Below are 13554 nucleotides of genomic sequence, written 5' to 3'. Positions count from 1 at the left end.
CTTTCTTTAATAATTAACTTTCTTTCACCTCATCTAGATCAGGAGGCGGTTTTCCATCTCAATCTTTTAACATCCATTACAGAGTATAGATTTCCTCATAGTAATTTAATAGCCATTTTTATGTAACTTATATCGTTAAAGGGTTAATGCAGATACTCATCCAGATGATTTCTTTTTATCTTTATTATATTCTGCCGTGTAAATGGAAGTTAGTGATGAGCCCGCTCATTATGTTTATGAATCGAAATGGTCACGCTTAATGTTTTTTTTCTTTTGGGTGTATAATTCAAGAGTTAGGCAGATAAAAGGGAAGGCTTTACCAACTTTATTTATGTAACTCGACCGAAATTGCTTGTCCTGTACAAATAGCACAGGCTCTAATGCCACAGGCAGGATAAATATTTAGATCTTTAGCCAAAAGTGGAGCCAAATGTTCCTTTTCTGATTCTTATCACAATAATGAAAGTAACAGTTTCCTGCTATTTTATGTAGAGTTAAAAGCTGACTAAAAGGAATATTTTTAAGTGTAAAATTACAGCTGTACAGCTGTGTTACGGCCTAAAATTTGCTATAAATGTGTAGATGAATGGTATAAATATTTTCTTCCAGATGTTTTTTCCTATTTTATTTCGTAATGTGGATAGTTAGTGATAAAGAAGATTTATTCTTAAAAATATATATATGAAAGTAACTCGTAACAAACTCATAACATGATTCAATCTTACGCGTAACGAATCGTTTTACTTAAATTACTTTAAATTTGAGTTCATATCTATGATTGTTCCTTTTATAATCCATATTTTCCAGCATCCCTCTCCACATCAATAGAGAAAGATTTATATCCTCTAGAATCCAATTCCAAATACGTTTCATCCCATCTTCAAAATTGCACTGTATATTTATTGTTTTTAAACTTATTTTACGAGGCCTTATAGTGAATGATACAAAAGGCCTCTCAGAGCAACACGTGCCCAGTTAGTCACCCATTCCATTTATAATGAAGTTCTAAAGATTTATAACCCTTAAACTAAATTACCACATGGCTTATGCTCGTGTTAAATCTTTAGAAAAGTAGAAAATCAAATGGCTATCATGATAGATTAAAGGTTTCCTATCAACGATAAAACCAGGATTAACGGATATTCGTCACCTCTAAAGAAGAAGAAGAAAAAAATATATATATTATTACCCGTCAACTGGGACCTCAACAAATATAGGAAAATCCCAAAAGTAAACATTAGGAGGTTATAAACCATTCTAAAAAGTTGGGTGGCCATAAAATGCAAAGTTTGCTGAATTGAAGAGAGTTCGGCTTTAACAATAGACCAAGGCAGATGTTTGTGTTTAAATAGGAGAGCTGATAACGTTCGGGAAGACTGTGTTAGCCATTCATGAAATAAATTGTGAGGACACGTTAACCGTTGTACCTGACAGCTTCACACTCCTGACTGTATAAAATGCATAAAACACTTTATTACACAGCTCTTTTTTTTCTCTTAACTTTATCAAAAGAACAGGGACCTTTTTTTCAGTGTTTCTATGTGACAAATTTCTGAAAAAATTTAATTTATCCCACGAAAAAGTGAGATCGATAAAGATGCCGAGGTGAAGAATATTCTAAATGGCATCTCAAATAAGTGATTTCTAAGTGAATTAACTAAACTTCTAAGCATTAAACTAAGTTAAATTTATATAGAATTTAATATAAACTTAATATTAATCAATGGTTATTAGTGTTAAATTAAATTAAGCAACCTCTAATTTCAATATATGTTGATTACACGGTGTAAAACTCTAATTATACCGTTGGAAAACCGTTATAAATTATTAAATTTAAAATATTTTAACGGTTAAATAATTTATTGTGAGGTTTTTTTCTGTTCTTCAACTTGTGTATTTAAAGATAAAAGCTGCAATACGTGTCAGACGTGGATCATAAAGCGAAAAAATAAATTTCTTGATGCATTTTTGAGGGGGCAAAGAACATTGAAGATACCAAGATCATTTCTTACTACAAAAATACTAAAAACTGTAAGGAAAAAAAGGAGATTCTACTAAATAATTGTAGATGAAAAACTGTTGTGTGCACGTATAGATATATATAATTTTGATCCCAGACGTTACAAGCTCGGAAAATCCCACAATCAATTGATACTCCCAAGAAACAGATTGTAAACACGACATAAATCTCCCCCTCCGAAAAAAACAAGAAAAAAATTTTTAAAAAGGCATAAAAAAGTAACATTTTCGGAGGCGGAGTACTTAATTTTAATAATTATCTATATAAAATCCTTTCTTAATTATGTTTTCTAATGTAAAAAAGCACGCGAAGTTGTGTATTTTTTTTAAAACACACACACACACACACACACACATATATATATCCATTTTTTCTTTATCGTATCAAAGATTTCTTTTGGCAAAAATTGAATTTTGGTTTTTCAATAGAAAACCGTTTCCTTAGTTTATTTTCTCTCTCGCTCTCCCCCTATCCCTCCTTCTCTTCATGTTGACTCCACCTGTGTTAGTGATGGAGAGGAAAAAAGACCCTTCAGTCTTTCAAGAAGAAAGGGAGGGGAAAAATATATATATATATATTTCATATTGAAAAGGAATACTTTACGATATCTATTTTTTTTAATATATGTCTATGCACTTGCCATATTCAAAAACATGAGAAATGCACGATATGATTTAAATAAATTACGCTTTAAACCAATGATTTTAAATTAAATATATATCAAACTAAAGCAGATGAATCACGGTCCCTTTTTTCCATACAAAATTCATATTTTTTGGTGCATAAAACTATAGAAATCAATATTTTTGGGAAGATAAAATATTCCAGGAAGAGCCTTTTTGTAAAAAAAATATTTCACTACTAGAGTCAGATCTAAACTTATATTCTAACACATAAAGAGGCCTTCCATCCTCACCAAGTAGTTTAATGCGTTACTGTATCATAGTACAGTGAGGCCCTACTGTAACTGTCCCCGCAGAAGACTCCCTCAAAAACATTGATTTTGATAATTTTAAGTAAGGTTTAAACTAAATTAGTGTATTTTTTATGCTCTAAATGTGAAATGTATTTGAAATTTTTCATATTTTAAATTATTATTAACAAATTTTAAAAAAAATTTTAATTGGTATACAAGAAATATTTATAAATTCCAACCTCGATAATAAAAGAATCCCTCTTAGATATTAATTGAATCGTTTTTGAAACAGGAAAGAACAATTTATTTTAACGAGTAAGGAAAGAAATTAGTGTAATTTTCGTTCACCACGTGGCGCTAAGGAGTTATGATAATTGACAACCAATCAAAAAACTATTCCCCGTTGTGTTGTAGTTTTCCCTATTGTTACGTTTCTCATACGTATGGCACGTTCAGTAAATTGGCAATGTCTCCCTCTCTCTCTCCCTCTTAGACCACCAAATTATTGATGTACCGACCAACGGTTTCTGCTTTGTTATTCAGGAAACAAAAATTTCTATTATTTTTCCTCCTCCATTTTCTTGTAAAAAAATCTATCTGAAAACGTAATATATATATACGCCTATATATACATGACAACAAATGCATCTTACAGAATTGGCTTCGGAAATTTAAATTATTGAAATCAGAATTTAAAAATAAATAAAACTCCGAAGCTAATTGGATAATTTAAATTTCAAAAATTCAAATTTTAACCAATCGCGTATCAAATTTCGAAATTTTTTAAAAAATGAATTAAACATTTTAAACTAATGAAAATCTATTTAAAATAAATAAAATAATGTTTAACCAATTAGAAATCTTATTTATTTTAAATTTAATAATAATTTTAAAAAATCTTTATGTAAAAATGCATTTGATTTGCGGAAATTAAGTATAAAAATGTAAAAAAATTCTGCGAACAAGAATAAAAATTTTTAAAATGAGATTTAATACCGTAATATTTAATTTTATTTAAGAAAATCTCGTGAAAATATTGAAAATATCCATGAGATACTTTAAATTAATTAAAGATCACATCTCATCCATCTCTATGTAATTATGAAAGATGTTAGCGTAGTGATTTCAGAGAATAACAAAAGATAAAACTAAAACTTTTAAAAAACCGATAAAATCCGCCGGTTGGATGTAAAACTTTAAAGTTTACGACAACTTGAACAATTATCGACGAAGATAACTTTGTTATTTCTGAGTTCCCTTCAGTCAACATATGGCACAGTTCGCTCTCTTGATAACAAAGATGACGCACAGGAACATGGCCGTCCCTAGAGGTTGCTCTTATTCCAACACCTGGTGTTTCTCATTGCAACCCAACAAGAATCCTACTAAGCTACCTCCATCGCGTGTTACTACATAAAACCCCTTTTGCCTGAATTATAGATAAATGTATCAACACTTACGGAATGTTATTAATAGCCATGCTTTTTTTCTCATTATTAACAAGAAAGGGGTTGAAAGGGTTTCGTTGAAACCAATAGTTGCCAGATTGTATGGTTATTGTGTGTTAGACACGTTATCTTTTGATGGAAGTTATAGACTGGTAGTTAGATGGACAAGCTTTTCTATTTTATTTCTACTAGGAGTTATTTCTGTCCCCCATTCCACTTTACAGGATACTGAAATTCCTCCCCCCATTCTTTCTTCACCGGTTGCTTCGTCTGGGTTGCTCTTTCGCTAAAAGACTGCACGTTTCTATGGCAACCCATCCAGGAGATGATCTGATGTTTAGATGTTGCGTGCTGTTACCCCCTCAGTGATCTTCCCAACCAAATGGTCCACTAGTGGTTAATTTTCTGTAAGAATTCCGAGTTTTAGATAATAGCTTGGTTACGATATTGTAATAGAATAGGAACAACAAAATTTCCTCTCATCCATTATTCTTGAGTAAGAAAAATACTCCAATAATATCTTCTTCAACTATTTATATAAATTTGTAAGAGGAAGAAAGAAAAAATACAGCCATGTAATGTGTTATACAGACTTTTACAAAATAGTTTTTCTTCTGTATATTTTTCCAAGGAGAATTATTAAATCTCTTCACTTTCAAAGTTTTCAATCTACGAATGGCGAAAATGCAATAAGTTTGAAAAGAAATTTTAAATTTTAAATTCTAATCTAAATTTTAAAAATGTGAAAAAGTTAAAAGGCATTAGGGGTTATTGAGAATTTAAATCCTTAAAATAATATTTCTCCTCGCAGTCACGAACAATATTTCTCTGCATAATATCACTGTTTTCCAATAAGCTAAAAAGATGAGAGTTGACTACAAATAGGTTGGAAAAGTAATTTAAACAATAAAATTTTATTACATTTTTAACGTTCTAACAATAATGAATAAAGCAATAATATAATACTTCATAAATTCTGAAGTCTTTTTTTTTCGAACCCTTAAATTCGATATGGTTGGATGAACGAAGCGGTTAAATGCGTGCCTGCTGCTCTGGGGTATTCAGTTTTGAGTCCCTAGTTAGTTCCTTTGAAATTTTCGTGAAAGATATGACCGGATATATTGACTTTCTTCTCTCAGCACCCGCGCCCTTTGCTGGTCTGAAAGAATTCGTGATGGGCACGCGAAAGAAGACCACCCCTTACAGCCTACAACTTTATAGAATTTAGAAAGAAAACTTAAGATTTATATAATTTTGACATGAATTTAAAAATCTAACGTTCCTCTTTCTGAAATAAATATAAATTTTTTAAATACTAAAACACTAGTATTAATACAGTTCGTGTATTATATTCTAGTAAACTATACTAGTACAAACTGTACTATTATATGAGAGGTCTCGGAAAACAGTTATTAGTGGGGTCCAAAATATTTTCTAAAATTTTTATTTTTGGATGAAATTTTCTTAGAAATTTGGAAGCGCAGGCTTCGGATTGAGGCCTGAAAATCCGACGTCTGAGCCAGATGAGTTTACGTATTGTACTAAAATTATTGTTGTAATTATTACTTAAATTAAAATTAGGCAAAAATTCGGATCCATTTGGAAATAATATACAGAAGACTTAAGAAATAAAATCTAGTTTTAATCGCGCTGTAAGGATTTTCTATGCTCTTGAGATTGCTGCCATTGTTTGAAAAGTTCTGTCTTTGAACCAACAGAAACGAAAATTGTGCAACTGTATCAATATTTATTTTAAAAATAGAAACTAAAATTAAAAAAAAGGAGAAATGCTATCATTTGTACGAAACTTTATTCTTTTTATTAGAAACTAGTATTATGTCAACTCATTTTCTTTTGTGATGTTTCGATATATAAAGTCTACAAACAAATGTTTTGTTGCGATTGTCGTTTCCTGGGAGACATATCAACAATAACGCCTCTTTTATCATTACTTCTTTTTATTCTTTAACCCAATCTCTCATTGGTTAAAATTTTCATCAATAAAAAAGAAAACAATTGAATCACTGGAATTAGATTCAAAAATCAATCATAAATTCTAACCATAAAAATATTTATTTAAAAAAATTCTATAAATTATTAAATATTTAGCTTTACATATAATTTAAAATATTTTAAATTTAAATCAATCATTTAAAATAAAATTTTAAAATTTCAACCAATTAACGATCAATATTTCAAAAATTTAAATTTCGTCACAAACGTTTCAACCAATATTAACTGAAAGCTTATTTTAAATTCAAATATAAGTTTAAGTGTTGCCAATTTCCGAATCTGTTAAAATTAATGAGTTCTGATATAATTTTTTAAAATTTTATATTTAATATTCGTCAAAAAAGGAGAAAATTTTAACATTACAAAAGGATGGAAATTATTCTTTAGGAAAATAATAAAAGCAGAACAGAGTTGTTTCAAAAGCAAAGTCATCAATAATATACCAAGGGCTATCTTTCTGTAGCAGACGTCTATTCGACGATAGAAAAGTGACATAATTAAAAATAATTACGCTTGTAGAAAGATGATTAATGTTGAATAACTCGTACATTCGTTTGTTCGTGTCAAAGGCTAGTCGCATAAAAATATCCCTTATATTCCTCAAGAGTATTGCAACCTTAAAACCAAATTAAAACATTAATACCGACATAAATTCCCGGTTATTAGCATTTTTCTTTAAAGGAGAAAGAAAAACAAAAAGTATATTTTAACCAATTAACTCGTACTCTTATAAAGTTTAACGATATTTTAACGTCTCCATTATTTAAAGCAGAAATTATGCGAACAAATGCTACGTATTCTCCACACCCACGCGAAAAATGGCAACTGTCCATCACAATTAATATTATTATTTCCCTTCGTGACGCGCGTTATTGCTCTCATAAAGGCAAAATAAATTTGGCATTTAATTCTTTATCGCATTATACACATTATTATCTGGAGATATTTAAGAGGTTATCGATTTATTCACAAACTTATTATCTTCTTTTTTTTTAAAAAAAAAAGAGTGGAGTGGAGTCAATCGGAACATCTGCTTCGATAACTATTTTTCTTATTCTTTCATCTTGAGTAGAACTAATCTCCCTAGATTATATTGAAGATGAGTTTCTCCTCAATTAATTCGCTCCATTTACATATTAGAAGTCGTTTAATGTTCTTATATAATTTATCTATACTTTCTGTCTTTAGTCAAAGAAGTTAAAAAAAAAAAAAAACTATACCTTCGAGTTCCATTTGTCTTAATGTTCGAATGGTATCATTATTATAATGATTGTTGATTGTGATTTTGTTCGTTTTTTCTTCAAGTATTTTGGTTATAAGTCGTGGGTCGTTAATGCTTATTATTCAGTTTTAATTAATGGCATGGTTGATGTCGAATCATTTGCTTGTTACAGATTTGATTTATTGTTTCTTCTTTTTCCTCTAATGAATTCGGCAACTGTCGATTTTATCTCGATTCTGTCAGAACGATTTTCGGTTAACAAGTTAGCATCTATCCTATTGAAATGCTTCTAGCGAGGTGTGTTAATGGTTTTCGAGGGATTTTTTTTTCATACATCTCTTGTTATGAGCAACATAAATGAATTTCGAACGGAGATAGATTTATCGTTCGTTCCTAGAGAAATTTCGACATACTGAAACTAACTGTAACAAATTTTAGGTGGAGTTCTCTATCAATCGTTCACTTATAATAAATGCATCAGCGAATTTTTGGTGGAGTCCATTCGATCAACATCTGGTTGAGATGTGGGTATATGTTTGTCTCCTTTGAAATTATATACTTAATTCATACTTGAGTGATCGACACCGCCCAAAATTCAAGTGTCTTTAATACAAATCCTTAGCTGATAAAGCTCTTCAGGAACATACAAATTTCCGATAACAAAGTGCTGCAAGTGAGCAAGTTAACTCAAGAGGGATCTTTGATGTCAATGCAATCCGTGGCAAAATTCAAAAGTTAAATGAACCGATGCATAAATTAAAAATACTTTTCACCATTACGTGGATTTAAGTTAATTTTTAAAGCAACAGGTCATTTCTAACAGCAACGGAAAATGAATTGGAAAATGCCAGACACAGGTTATTCGGGAATTCAATATTCTATACAGCAAAGAGCGGTGCGCTTTGAGGATAACATTACATCACCATTCTTCAAAATTAAGCTGATGTCAAGATTTGACTGTTTAAAAACCAAACTTTAATTAAGAATTCGAAATATTCCGATTTAGTTATTGAAAATTCTAGAGAGATTGCAATGCGTTCTAACTTTCTAAATTCTGTCAATATTCCGTAACTACTCGAGCCGAAAATCGCAGGTGTTAGAACAGAAAATCTCACGTCATCTTTATTTAAAATGAAATCGTAAGTTGAGGATTTCAGAACTAAGTAGGAATATACCACTGGATCTTAATTATAATCATCATTAAGCGAATATTTTCTAAACGAGAGAGCCCCGAATAATTTAAATGCAGCAAATGATATCATCGGATGTTGGGTAGCGCTTTCATGACGTCAAAGGTCCGATATTCTAAATGATTTTTGGCTTTAGGGTACTTAAAAGTGTACTGGGATCGCTACTTAATGCTCTTGGAATTATACGATTCGATAATACGGAAAATTTTATTAATCCCATCAGAAATGGTACTCCTGATTGCAAGCTACATTATCTCTTTATATACGCAGAAGAGCCCACGAATCGAAGAATTTTAAGATAATTCTCACTTCTTTTCTCTTGGTTTTAATTAAAAATCCATTATTTTAAAAATATTAAAACATATTTAAAGATTTTAACTAGTAAAAACTGCACGCCAATTCCGTACCGATAATCAATTTAATGGGAGCTCAGAGCGGTCATTACATTAAGCAAATTTTGGCCAGAGTTGAAAGGTTAAACCGAGGTTATCTGCAAGCATGTTCTCCATTCATTTAACCCGCTGTAACCTCCAAAAATTTGTTAGTTAGTGGAAGCGTTACGGCAACACATTAACGATTGGGAGGAGCGAGACGTAGAGACTTAACATCTGTCGCCTGGTATGTACTGTACATTAATTACCAATGGCATATAGTGCCATCTATCGTTATATTTATTGCTAAAATTAAAATTAAAAAAATTAAAATATAATACCTTACGCGTAATCACCGTCTAAATCGATGTGTGGTAATTGTATCATCCGGTAAGATGCGTGACGTCATACAAAAGGATTAATAATAATTTGAGAGGGCGCACATTATTCATTCTAATCGATCGAAACTTCATATTATTGAAAAATCTCCTTCCTCCTATAATATAAAAAGGAAACACACCCATTCGTTTCGTTACTTCGAACCGAAATTCTAAAAAAAATATATATATATATATTAAAATTAAAAAAAATAAATAAATATTTAATTACCTTCAATTATGCAACATCAATCATCTAGGAAGTCATGCGAACAAAATTTAAATCTTCAAAAATTAGAGAGAAGAGACTAAAATGAAAACACGGAGCGGAAAAAAACGGAGGAGTTTATATCTGAAACGAAATTAATGAAAAGAAAAACAATAAAATGAAAAATTAATCGCGTTTTTTTTATCTTCCTGTTTAGGAATTAGAAGTCATTAATTTTCATTTTAAAAAAATACGCATTAATTTTTGCTAGTGGTTGGTCAAATAAACCAATGGAAAATTCACTTTTGCTATTGTAACCGTTTTTCTTTAAATTTTTTAAATATTATGACGTAATAATAGTTTCGATAATATTTCTGTTGTGATTTTATGACGTAATAATGTCGTGTATGTGTTAAAAGTACAAGAGAGCATAAATAACGAACAATTAAAATATGTTTGGTGCTATTATATTTATTTATATTTAAATAAACAAATAATAAAATGGGAAAAATGAGAAACGGAATAATTAATTTTAGTTTTTTTTTTTTTAAATTACTTGTTGATTTTTCATATTGGTTAGTCGGTCGATAGAAACTTCTTTTGTTACTGTGACGTTTTTTAAATATTATGACGTAATAATCGCTGCAATAATATGATAAATTCATTTTTACTGTGATATAATAATGTGTATTATGTGACGAGAATATCGTGAGTGTTATTTTGATATTTTAACGTATAATTTATAAGTAAAAATAAATTGTTAAATAGATATTAAGTCGTTTGTTATATTTTCTCATTAATTTTCTTTAAAAAAATTAATTTTCGTTACTTTGATAAACCAATTGTATGTCGTGTTTGTTACTGTAACGTTTTTTAAATTTTTAATAAATATTATGACGTAATAAATCTTCAAAGACTACGATAAATTTTGTTTTTTATTTTAAATTAAAAAACTAATTTTTTAAATTATATTTTTTATTTATTTAAATATAATGATATCATTATATAGACGGTGAGACCTGTGTAAACCGGACTCTTACAGTATCGAATATTATTTCCAATTTGCAGGTTTCCGTTTTAAACAGGTTTTTTAAACACTGAAAATCGCTCCATTTAGGCGGGTTTCCGTTTTATTAAGGTTGTGCTTTGGACAGGTTTTACTGTATGTCATAATATACAGTAAAATCTGTCCAAAACGAAACCTGAATAAAATGAAAACCTGCCACACGGAGCGCTTTTATATGTAAAATAAACCTATTTAAAACAGAATCCTGCCAAAACGGAAAAATATTATGTGTTCCGATTTACACAGGTATATACGTCTAGTATACCTGTGTAAATCTCTAGTATAAACGTCATAATAATATCAAAAATAAAAAATGAATTATTATTTAAATTATTTTCAAATTAATTACTGTAATCAATAAAATTTTTTTAAATGTCGAATACTGTGACGTAATAACGTTTTTCATAATAATAAATCGAATTTTTGCAATTGTGACGGTTGTTAAAAAATATATTATGACGTAACGACTCCATTAATAGCATTATGATATTTAATAATACGTGGATATCGTAACATAATTACGTTATCCCACAGTCATGACGTCATAACAAACTCTATTACCCCAAGTATGAGGTCACAGTAGCGAAGAATAATAATTTTATTATTATATATTTAATGATTAATCGCGAATAAAAGGAATAATTATTCGAAAAATGCGCTAGAAATTTTGGAAATTGAATTATTTAAACAAAGCAAACTTATTTGAAACGTCACAATAACTGGGAAAATAACATAAGGCAATGTGTAATAACACAGAATAATTGCAAGTGTGAGAATCGATATAAGTGTAATTTTGTCACATGTTTGTAAGCAGCAAAATAGAACCAAAAAAAGAGGGGAAAAGACACACACACAATAAAAAGGATATTAATGAGGGGAGGGAATAGGTAAAAAAAAATAACAAAAAACAAAGGAAGAACACACAAAAAATAACGACCAGTGAGGTCATAGTTGGCGACATGTGTTCGTTCACCTCATTGGTGAGCGGAGTGATGACCAGATGGCGGCATCGTATAGAAGGGTGCCTTGTGCCAAGACCCTATGTACACTGACAGCGGTGCTTCCACCATCATGGCTGTCTTTGTAAAGTTGATTCTGTTTACGTCTTTCTTGGTCTCTGCGATAAGATCGACATCAGTTCTAGTAGACGACAGGTACGTTTTGTGTGTTTTAAAACAGTTCCCGTTATTTATTCCTTGAGGTTTTACGGGATCCTTGGGCGTGGTCACGTGACGTAAGCTCTCGATAGAAATGTAAATTTAATAAAAGAAGAAAGGGCGTCCCGTGTTATTGATGGGCATGTGTTGAATGAGGTTGATATGAATGACTTATCTGGGTTTCCTGTCAGATAAAGAGGCTCATTCATTCATTGTTTATATTTTAAGTCTTCTATCACTTGATTTAGCTTGTTTTTCCTGTTACAGATCCCTACATCAGATAAGCTTGTTTATTATTGATGTAGCATCTTCTCTACCTTGTTTATTGATCTACCGGTGATTGATGAATATAATTTTTTTTCTATTTTAGATAATTTGTCCCTCTTTTTTGGAGTAAATAAGGCACTACATGTGATCTTATCTATTATAGTGATGATTAAAAAAAATTTCAAATGATATCCGAATAACAAATTACAGAATTTTCCCTTAATCTGCATGTTTATATTATAATAAATGTATTGTATTTTCTTTTTATAGCTTACCAGAAGTGAAAGAGAATGGCGTGGAAGGATTTTGTCAGCTCTATCGAGGTGTGACTTGCTCTCAATTTATAGGTAACAAAACTGTTTATGTCAATTCGCTCTATAGTCTGAGCAAGATGGAAGAGAAGCTGACTGCGGCGTTTACGGTCATTGCTACCTCGCATGATGTGTCCGACGAATGTAATAAATATGCCATCCCTTCTCTGTGTTTCTTTGCCTTTCCTCTGTGTGATGAAAATGTTCAGCACCCCATGCCTAGACAAGTCTGTAGAGATGAGTGCGAAGTATTAGAAAGTATCATCTGCAGAATGGAATATTCCATTGCAAAGAGGCACCCACTGCTCGGCCAGAAGAAAATTTTGCCAGTCTGCGAAGAGCTGGCGCCGGTTGGATCAAAGGAGAGTGAAAAATGTATGCGTTTGGGTGTTCCTAGTGCAATACAAGTAAATCGAGGTAAATGGTATAATTTATATTCTTTCCAACGCTACCGTACTATTTAGAGTTCTATTATTAAATCATAAATACTTCCAGAACATACCTGTTATGAAGGAAATGGAGAGCATTATCGAGGAACTATGTCTCAGACCGCTTCGGGTCTTAAGTGCCAGCACTGGAGTCATCAGATTTTCTTCCGCACCGCCGATTATCCAGAACTAGTAGGCGGTCATAATTACTGTCGTAATCCTGGCGGAATGGAGTCGCAGCCCTGGTGTTTTACTACCGACCCCGAAATTAGAAAAGAGATCTGCAATATTCCCCAATGTGGTTAGTTATTTAGAATGAAGTTTTTATTAACTAAAAATTAAAATAGTGTGCATTTAAATTCATTAAAATAAATAAAAGAAAAAATAATTGGACGCAAAGGAAAATAAAACTTATCTGCAGTCTTATCTTAAAATGTTAATTAAGTAAATTTAAATTATGTAAATAATATATATATTTTTTCTTAGTTCTGAACTTACTCTATTATATATTTCTTTGGTTCTTCTCTGGCATTTATTTTCCTGAAGCAGTTTATTCAAAT

General features: G+C 30.6%; 1 protein-coding gene and 1 long non-coding RNA gene across 4 annotated transcripts in view; one reads left to right on the top strand and one right to left on the bottom strand.

Moving 5' to 3' along the window:
• Nucleotides 1-13554, top strand: part of LOC111613785 (inactive tyrosine-protein kinase transmembrane receptor ROR1-like) — a 50113-nt gene that overhangs the window by 29141 nt on the left and 7418 nt on the right. The window contains exons 1-3 of one of the 3 annotated variants that reach the window (XM_023355151.1): nt 11270-11985; nt 12526-12983; nt 13062-13295. In XM_023355151.1, the coding sequence (XP_023210919.1) occupies nt 11873-11985; nt 12526-12983; nt 13062-13295 (805 nt within the window). In that variant the 5' untranslated portion in view covers nt 11270-11872. Of the gene's footprint in view, nt 1-11269; nt 11986-12045; nt 12325-12525; nt 12984-13061; nt 13296-13554 lie in introns of those variants that run through there. The other 2 variants (XM_023355144.1, XM_023355136.1) reach the window with 2 other exon arrangements.
• On the bottom strand, nt 6047-9914 carry LOC111613846. Its single transcript, XR_002754831.1, has 3 exons — nt 9790-9914; nt 9522-9730; nt 6047-6408 (listed from the first exon to the last, which is right to left on the bottom strand). It is a non-coding gene; the product is annotated as an uncharacterized LOC111613846 (long non-coding RNA).

The sequence above is a fragment of the Centruroides sculpturatus genome, unplaced genomic scaffold, assembly GCF_000671375.1.
Source record: "Centruroides sculpturatus isolate CEXI.00-Female unplaced genomic scaffold, Cexi_2.0 scaffold2, whole genome shotgun sequence".
Lineage (NCBI taxonomy): Eukaryota > Metazoa > Arthropoda > Arachnida > Scorpiones > Buthidae > Centruroides > Centruroides sculpturatus.
The sequence above is the reverse complement of the archived record's forward strand: the minus strand, read 5'-3'. Positions and strand labels throughout refer to the sequence as shown.